The 9,447-nt window shown below is 48.8% G+C and overlaps 2 protein-coding genes across 4 annotated transcripts in view; one reads left to right on the top strand and one right to left on the bottom strand.

Annotated features, from left to right (window-relative positions):
* The window catches only part of adcy1a (adenylate cyclase 1a), a 40,376-nt gene extending 32,572 nt beyond the window's left edge, over window positions 1-7,804 (bottom strand). Inside the window, exons 1-3 of the mRNA XM_084444894.1 lie at window positions 6,931-7,804; window positions 5,257-5,406; window positions 5-81 (exon numbers count right to left, since the gene is read on the bottom strand). Of these exons, the coding sequence (XP_084301020.1) occupies window positions 5-81; window positions 5,257-5,406; window positions 6,931-7,545 (842 nt within the window). The 5' untranslated portion in view covers window positions 7,546-7,804. The remainder of the gene's footprint in view (window positions 1-4; window positions 82-5,256; window positions 5,407-6,930) is intronic.
* The window catches only part of LOC311314468 (uncharacterized protein), a 50,267-nt gene extending 42,195 nt beyond the window's left edge, over window positions 1-8,072 (top strand). For all 3 annotated transcript variants that reach the window (XR_014630636.1, XR_014630637.1, XM_084444835.1), the window contains one exon: window positions 7,881-8,072. Coding sequence is in view for 1 of the 3 variants with exons in the window: in XM_084444835.1 (XP_084300961.1) it covers window positions 7,881-7,925 (45 nt within the window). In the remaining 2 variants the exon portion in view is untranslated. The remainder of the gene's footprint in view (window positions 1-7,880) is intronic.
* Window positions 8,073-9,447: the final 1,375 nt, after the last annotated feature.

The raw sequence follows: 9,447 nt of genomic DNA, 5'->3' as shown, positions 1-9,447 counted from the left end.
GATCCTCTCGGGCGGCTTCAGGAAGTCCTCCTTCATCTCCATGGCAACATTCCTGGGCAGGAGGCTCATTAGTAGACGCTCCTGAAGAGGGAGGGGTCAACAGAGTGGGCGTGGTTAGAAGGTAGACTGGCAGGTCAGTGGTTGACGGAAAGGTTATGCACGTCCAATCAGTGCTGGTGCAGGAGGGGGGGGGAAGAAGTTAAAAATAGAAAAGTCCGCACAACAGCTATACTATACTGCTCCACCAAGGAAAACGTTTCAACCAGAGTTGGTCTTTGTTAGCCCATGTGCACTCTCTCTCCTTCCCTCTCCTTCTCTCTCTCCCTCCCTCTCTCTCTTCCTCCCTCTCCCTCTCTCCCTCACTCCCTCTTTCTCTCCCTCTTTCTCCCTCTCACTCTCTCTCTCCCTCCCTCTCCCTCTTTCTCTCTCTCCCTTTTTCTCCCTCTCTCTCTCTCTCCCTCCCTCCCTCCCTCCCTCTCCCTCTCTCTCTCCCTCCCTCTCTTTCTCTCTCTCCTTCTCTCCCTCCCTCTCCCTCTCTCCCTCCCTCTCTTTCTCTCTCTCCTTCTCTCCATCCCTCTCTCTCTCCCTCCCTCTCCCTCTCTCTCTCTACCTCCCTCTCTCCCTCTCTCTCTCAAACACATACATGTACACACACAGGGCTGAAAATTAACTTTTTGGCTCACCTGCCAAGGTAGATTAAAAAATCCACCGGCCAAGTATATTTTTTACCAGCCAAAATAATAAATTGCCTTTTTTGTCACATTATACATCTTGTTTCAGTACTTTTCATTCAGATAATAGTATTATGTATAGTATTAGTATAATAGTATTATGTTGAATACATGCTTCAGGAAGAGGCCAAAGTAAAATTTCAAATAAATTAGTTTAATTCGATGCCTAGAAACATTGCAATTCATAGAAATTCAATTATTAATTTCCATTCACTTCCACGGTGTAGAATTATCCATAACTACCTAACCCTACACAAATATGAGATATAAATGATCCAAGCCTTAACCTCATGGTCTTTATGTGTTTATGAACAAAATACATATACTGTAACATATTCACAGCCTGTCATCATGTAAAGTTAAACCTGAGCTGGATGAGCAGTGAAGTCAGTCAAGGAGGAACCAGTACCATCTTCAGAGCTTATAAGCTACATGACAAGCGATCAAAGACATCCCTTCTGAGAAACAGTGGCTTGGTACGCTATGGAAGCCCAGAGACAGGATGGTACACATCTACTGTAGGTGTCGACTGTAGTAGCGCGCGTCCTCTGAGGTAAATGGGAACGTTTTCTGTGCGCGAGTAGCCTCGCGTCACCAGTCTCTCCTAGTGCGCGAGGCTCCGCAACAGTCATGTGACTGAAAACTTTATTTGGTGCAGCGGGGGAGCTATTTAAGTGCAACACACAACAAACAGAACGTGCGCGGTCTATTAACTATATGCACAACTCCAGTACTTCCTGAAATTAGACATGCTTCTCTATTTCCTGTCTCACACTATTGGATGCAATGATCAGGTGTGCCTGATCATTGTGCTGCAGTCAGGCACACCTGATTAATCACTTCATCCAATAGTGTAGGACAGGAAATAGAGAAGCATGTCTAATTTCAGGAAGTACTGGCGTTGTGCAATTGGCTAATTGCATGAATGTGGCGACATCGCACGCATAATTTATTACATGACTCTATCGGTACAAACATTTACCCGCCAGCGGTCTCTGAAATTTAGTCGCCAGATGGAAATTTTACCCGCCATTGGCGGGTGGCGGGTGTTAATTTTCAGCCCTGTACACACATACACTCTCTCTCAAACATGCACCGTGAACATACTGTACAGTACACACTTGCTACTCTCAGAGTGGTTTGGGCATTAATGCCAACATGCTCCAGGTCCTCTGTGCCCTTATGGGGGGCGGCTGTAGCTCAGTTGGTAGAGCGGGTCGTTCAGTGATCGAAGGGTCAGTGGTTCGAATCCCAGCTCCAACTGTCCACATGTCGAAGTGTCCTTGAGCAAGACACCTAACCCCAAAATTGCTCCCAATGAGCAGACCTTGCATGGCAGCTACGGTGAATGAGAGGCCATTGTAAAGCGCTTTGAGTGCCGCTAAGGTGGAAAAGCGCTATATAAGTGCAGTCCATTTACATATACATATCTTAGGAGCAAAACTTTTTTTCAACCTTTGACCTCAGTCTCTGAGGGCTTCGCGCTACACTAGTACGTATCTCACATAGACACGCCCACACAGCCAGAAGAATATAGCAAATCAATACAAATATACTAGGAGGGATCAACAGAGCTCCGCTGAATGGCAGTGGAGATACTGGAGTAGAAAATGTGACAGCGCTTCCCCTAGCTGGCAGCCATCCCAGATCCACACGCCCCGGTACCTTTCTACCGCTGCTGTCACACTGCTGATGACTGGGTTACACAGATATCGGGTGTAGAGTGGTGGAATTGCACTAGTGGTCTACGGTGTGTGTGTGTGTGGGTGTACGGTGTGTGTGTGTGTGTGTGTGTGTGTGTGTGTGCGTCTGCTGGCCTGCTTGCCACTAGTTGAAAACCAATCTACTGAAGAACTTAATTACTAGAGCGGAGGTAGGATGAGTCATCTAAAAGCAATTAAGATTAAGGAATACACCTGCAGCCAGTATTCTCATGTAGGAGCAATGTAGTGTTCATCTGGGCCACCCTTATCCTTCTCTTCCTGCTTCCTAGCTGTCCTCTATCAGGCCTGCACAAATCACTCTCTGCTCATAGTCTTTGATGCTCTGCCTTCGACTAAAATAACCACGGAGCCATCTCTGTCTCAGGCCACGTTTGATGTCCACAACCAATGATATCAACCGGGGGCGGCCTGGGGAAGTAATTCAGGTCGGGCAACGTAGCCCCAGTCGGGCGATCTGTTGAGCGGGGGGGGGGGGGGGGGGTGCTGAGCGATTTGTTGAGGGGGGGCGGGCAAATCCGATTGTCGTGCTAGGGCGGGCATTCAAGCCGGCCCACACCGGCCCATCAGTCCGCCATTGATATCAACAGGCAATGGCTGCTGATGTTTCAAACCCAATGAAACATGCAAGAAAACATCAGCATATAAGCAAGTTCACACAGAGACCGTGCGTCTCCCACCCATGATGCATGTCGTCATCATGTACAGTTGTTGAATGAAATCGGTCATCTTCTCGTCGATCTAGCGGTCAGTAAAATTGACCAGATGTTAAGAAGTAGAGACGTCATTGGATTCCTCTCAGAATCCCGAGTCCAGCTAGCTCTTGTTTTTGGCAATTTGGATTTGAATAGTGGCGTTATATGCATGGAGAGTATCCAGCACCATTCATGCTCTATGGTGGCCGGTTCAATACCCGTAACTCAGGTTCCGAGGGTGGGGGGGGGGTGGCGGGGTGGGGGGGGGGTGGCGGGGTGGGCAGCCTATATTCAAACTGGTTGTACACTATGAGCCCTTTCAGGGCCTGAATGTGCCTGTATGTGTCGAACATCAAACCGCCTGTTTTGCCGGCGCCTCACACACCCGTTATCCTGTCGACTTGTGAGCCTTTTTATATGTCCGAGCATTTGCAGCTAAATGAAAGGATTTGATGTAGTGTGATCGACATTTAACCTCTGACCATTGTGTTACATTCGCCCTGCTCTATCGAACTATGATTGTGCTGTAAAGCAAATATGAAGGATTTTCATCAGACTGGTGTCTGTAGCAGAATAGCACCCAGAGGGATTGGCTAAGATCAATGTATCCATCTATAGATGTGTTGTTCTCTGTAAAGCGCATTGTGTTGCCTCTGGGTATGAAATGCGCTATACAAATAAAGCTTTGATTGATTGATTGACTATAGTGGCCCCAACAAACCCAGGCAATGTGTAGGACCTATCAGGACCTCTATATAATATGAACGTTGATACAAGCACCAAAAGAGTTACTAAACACCTCAAGCTCTGAACTCTGTGGATTTAGAAAGTGGAAATGCTCCTGAGTAGAATAGACTATACTTTTATTGAGACACCAAGCCTAGTTGTTTATGCAAAAAGAAAAATGTACTTTTAATTGTAAATACATATTCTGTCGACCGCCTCCCAGTGGTGGGCTCTGGGACATGGGTGAACGGCGCACTAACGGCCCCCCCCCTCAATTCAATTTCAGTGAAATACAATAATGCAGGTAGGTGGTTGAATTGTGACGTCAGAAGCCCAGATTTGGTCAGTCGCAGGCAGGAAGGCGAGGGGGCTTGGCGATTCTGAGATCCCAATCGGGGAAGGGGAGGGGCAATGTGCGTTTTTTCCACCTCCAAATAAACTGTGACCTTTAAAGGAGCAGGGAGGCCATGAAAGCAATCTGCCTTGGTAATTACCTGTCAGGATCGAGCCTGTTACTGCCGGAGAAAACAGAGCGCATGATCACCTAATCTACAAAGCACAGGTGCAAGTGTGCACGCGTGTGTGTGTGTGTGTGTGTGTGTATGTCTTAGGCATGTGATGTGTGCAGAAACGGGGAGGGGCGGGCGAGATATGGGCGTTAAGATCATTATTTCTTCCTTAAATGACCGGAGGATGTGGGTATGGCGGGCCTGGGGGAGGGGGCGGGGCAGGGGGAAGGGGCGGGGCGGGGGTAGGGGGCGGGGCGGGGGGGTGTGTGACATGCCGCTGGTGTTAATGTGCCCTGTTAATGGCCTAGGGGAGGGGGCGGGCCTGGGGGAGGGGGCGGGGCGGGGGGAGGGGGCGGGGCTAGGGGCGGGGCGGGGCGGGGTGGGGGGAGTGGTCGGGGCGGGGGTAGGGGGCGGGGTGGGGGGTTGTGTCGTGCTGCTGGTGTGTGTTAATGTGCCCTGATTGTTCCTTGGTTAAATCTCCAGTGAATGTAGGTGTGTGTGGAGGGGGTGGAGTGTGCGCTGCATGCGCTACGATAATAATTGTTCTTTCCTTAAATAGCTGCTGTCATAGTTACTGTACGCCTGTGGGCAGCTTGTACATTGGCACCTGCAACCTTTAAAAACTCATGAAAGAGAGAGATCTCCAGTTTCCCTGCACACATGGTACATTCATGTGCTTATAAGAAATGCCTATGGAGTGAATTTAGGGTTAGGGTTCGGGTTAGTATCTGTGTGTATTTGTATACCTTAACCTACCTACCGTGTGTGTTCATGTGTGTGTGTGTGTGTGTGTGTGTGTGTGTGTGTGTGTGTGTGTGTGTGTGTGTGTGTGCGTGTGTGTGTGTGTGTGTGTGTGTGTGTGTGTGCGTCTCACCTGTTTCTCATTCTCATCCTCCAGTCTCAGCCGTTCCTCCACACAGCCCCTGGCCTGCAGGAAGATCTTCCTCTGGGCACGCTCAGTAAGAACCCTCACAAACACCCCCGACAGGTTCACACTGGTGAACAGCACCACGTTAGCCACCAGCTGCACAGAGACAGGAACAGACATGTCAACAGTGTGTGTGTGTGTGTGTGTGTGTGTGGGTGTGGGTGTGCGTGTGTGTGTGTGTGTGGGTGTGGGTGTGCGCGTGTGTGTGTGTGTGTGTGTGCGTGCGTGAGCGTGCGTGTGCGTGTGTGTGTGTGCGTGTGTTTGTGTGTGTGCGTGTGCGTGTGTTTGTGCGTGTGCGTGTGTGTGTGCGTGTGTTTGTGTGCGTGTGTGTGTGTGTGTAAGGGTGCAGGGGCTGCAGACAGAGCTGTGGTTGTCATCCAGACAGCAGAGTCTTCTCTTCCAGCCAGTGTGGCTGATGGACGGGGGCCAAGGCAGACTGGATCGGGTTATTGATGAGAACATATTGACTCTCTAAAAACACAATGTCGAGAGCTGGAATTTGTTAATCTTTGTTTCCTTTCAAAAAGGTCAGTGGTGAAAGGTTAGAGCAGCCTACACCAAATTAATGGATTCAGTGGCCTGTTGTAGCTATACACACTCTTTCTCTCTGACTTTCTTTCTCTTATGAGTAGACTGATTGTAATCGATTGGCTGTAGAACACTGTGGCTTAACTGGACTCTTTACTTGAGAATAATTGCAATTCGAGAATGGGAATTATGGTGCTTGACATTTCAAAGGACACCCTATAGTGATACATGTAAAGCTACGTGAGATAATTCGGCACTTTGGCTGCCCCTCTGGTGATAAAATCGGCACTGCGTTTTAAGAACCACACTTCCCACAATCCCCCACTCACTCGCTGTAATGATGTGGAAAAAATGATAACAAACGTGTCTGGCGCAGAGTGCATTGGAAGATTGTAGCTACTTTCTGGAAGGATGGCTTTGTTGTCTTCCTGATATTGTGACAAGCAAAACGTGTCACTTCCAATTCCACCACAAGATTTCCCGCCAGTGTACTAGCCAGTAGCCTACACCAAAATTATAAAATAATAAATTCAGTCTCATGCAGTCTCATGTCACGAAAATGATTGTTGGGGTCTTGCTAAGGCCAATTCATAAACTAGTAGCAAGTAAAGGTGAATATTGAACTATAAAAAAGGTATCTCGTTGAGCTTTAATAAACTGCACAATCTCTAATGTGTTACGCATTATGTTTCCTGAAAAGACATGCATATATTTTGTAGGGTGGGTTGATGGTAATATTTAGCAAACGAGCAACCAATTGTTTAGTTTGCTTATCAATGTGGAAAGTAAGGCTCTACCAGCTAAATGGTGTGTTTTGTGCATCGCTATGAGCGGCGGCAGAGCAGAAGGTTCATTTCAGCACTACCTGCGTGTGGACAGCTCCTATTCACCAGAGGGCTTGATTCTGACCGGAACGCAAGTTTGAGACCAGGCTTTACGAGTCTGTCAGACATATACGCGTAGAACGACGGTTGAATACAACTCGAAAAGCAACTTTTCCAATTCAGAGACAGTAGTACATATTTAGGGAAGCCCTTGAATTCGTCGAGCAACTTGGCGGATACTTGGCGAGTACATGGAGACATGTCTTACCGGCCTCCAGAGCTTTTGTTTCCTGCCCGTGGCTGATGTTGCCGTCACGATGAAATGGGACGCGGCGACCATCACTCCGAAGAACAAGGCGAGAAGGGTCCGCACCGGCAGCAGCACGTAGGCTATGAGGGTGACCAGCATGAGCTGCCACACACCCTGCTCAGGGGCCGCGGGGCTCTCCGGGGCCGTGCTGCCGAGCGCGAGGGGGAACGGGCAGCAGAGGAGCGCAAACGTGAAGCTGAAGAGCAGCGCGAGCTTGGCTATCTGCTGCAGCTGCGTCACTTGCAGGTATTTGACATTGGTGACAATGAACAGCGAGAGGAACACCACACAGTGCACCGGGTGCGAGCCCTTGGCCACGGTGAGCCGCGGGCCGGAGAGCAGTTCCAAAAGCGCCAGCGACGACGCGGCCACGATGAGAATGGCGAGGGCTTTGAGCGTGGCCGTCTGTTCCAGTTTCAGGTTGTAGTTTTGGAAGAGCGCTTCGAGTTCTCTGCTGTCGAACTCGTCCTCGCATGCGATGGCACCAAGGTGTGCACCGGCCAGACAGTGACCCGTCTTCCGCTGGGTCTTGACTCTTTCAAACGGAATTTCCTCCATGTTCCGGCCATTCATAAAACGTCTTCGTTGCGCACCCCTAGACTTCGCGGTTCCTCTCCTTTCGTAAAGATCCACCTGAACCCATCACAGCTCATACGTCCTATAGGCTGGGGGGAGAGAGAGAGGCGGGGGCAGAGATGGCGAGAGAAAGCTCGCGACTTTATGTTTCACGCGGCACGCGCCGTCCACAGGTTGACTTGTTTTGTCGTCAGAAAAGTAGCCCAACCAATGTGCGTGGAGGGAGAGACACTCTTTTCTCTCGCTCTCCCTCGCTCTCTCGTTCCCTCCCCCTCTGTCTGTCTTTCTGTCTGTAGCTCTCCATCTCATCCCCACTCTCTCTCTCCCGCCAGGCGGACCTCCTGCAGCGTCTCCATCGCTCGGTCCAGAAGAGGTAACGGTACCGACGAGAGGGGAACCCCTCCGTTCCACTGGGACTCGATTGGATACGAGCACGCTACCGGACTTGTATTCGCTTGTGGTGGAAATAGCTGGTCACCGTGATCTTTTTCTTTGGAAATAAGAAATAAAACATTTCTCCTCGATCCCCCAGTCTCTACAATAAGACCATGCGCTATCTCTCTTTTTACGCAAAGATGCACGCATGCACACACACGCGCGCGCACGCACGCACGCACACACACACACACACACACACACACACACACACACACACACACACACACACACACCAGTATTCAAAATATTACATATTGCATCGCTCGTACTAAATTACAATTCGAGAAAGATCTAAAAAGGAGGAAGACTGCAAAACAACCCTTGTGATTTCCCAGTGTCTGAAGCTGCTGTATTTACCAGCTAAAACAGCCTGCATGCGCCGTGTGCGGCAGAGGTGATTTCTTAATAAAGCAAGAACCGGATTGGTCCCCTCGCTTGTTTGTGTCACCATCTATTTATAGCAAGGTGCAGGTGGACCTACACGAAAGGAAACACATGGTAGCATTAATACACACGCCTACTACACAGAAACATCGCATAATAAGACATTATAAAACTGGTAGGCTGTGTAGGCAAGGTAATAACCGAACGACAGTTAGGCTAGAATAAAAGTGGGGGGATTGTAGGAAACCAAAGCTGTGAGGAGACATATGAGGAGACATATGAGGAGACATATGAGGAGACATATGAGGAGACATACGAGGAGACATACGAGGAGACATATGAGGAGACATATGAGGAGACATATGAGGAGACATATGAGGAGACATATGAGGAGACATACGAGGAGACATATGAGGAGACATACGAGGAGACATATGAGGAGACATACGAGGAGACATATGAGGAGACATACGAGGAGACATATGAGGAGACATATGAGGAGACAAGCAGATGCTGCTGTTTTTATGAGCTGAACTGCGCTGACCTTGCTGTTGCAGTAGAGATGCGTACAGTATGTCTCCTAGGAGTCAACATGTACAGTATAAGTCAATGCATTGATCTGGTTCTAGTCAATGTGCTGCTGTGGCTGCAACACAGTTAGTTATGCCAAACCCTCCAGCACCTTATGTTCCATCGGTGGGATATTCACAATTATTATTCTTGTATTATCCAAAGCATGTCTCTGCCCCCTGGAGTGAAATGACTCACAACACATTTCAAATGTGGATTCTTTTGCTGCTACTTACTCAGTGCTGTACATGTTTTAGCATTGTTTTATTTGATTGTCTTCGTGAGGTCTCTCAAGTAAACATTTCATTGTGCCTGTATGTTATGACAAATAAAGACTTGTGAAAACATTCTCCAGACGCATGGCTACATCACCACAACAAGAAGAAGCTGTGAAGAACCTGGACTGGTTCAGATTCAACTGGAAATCCTTTCAAGCCCAGACCGACGGCGGGATCAGAGACATTCAGCAGAAAACCTGCAACATTCTCTGTTGAACAAAGGAAAAAC

The sequence above is a fragment of the Borostomias antarcticus genome, assembly GCF_949987555.1.
Source record: "Borostomias antarcticus genome assembly, chromosome: 10".
In the NCBI taxonomy this organism is placed as follows: Eukaryota; Metazoa; Chordata; class Actinopteri; order Stomiiformes; family Stomiidae; genus Borostomias; species Borostomias antarcticus.
This window is presented reverse-complemented; position numbering and strand designations above follow the sequence as displayed.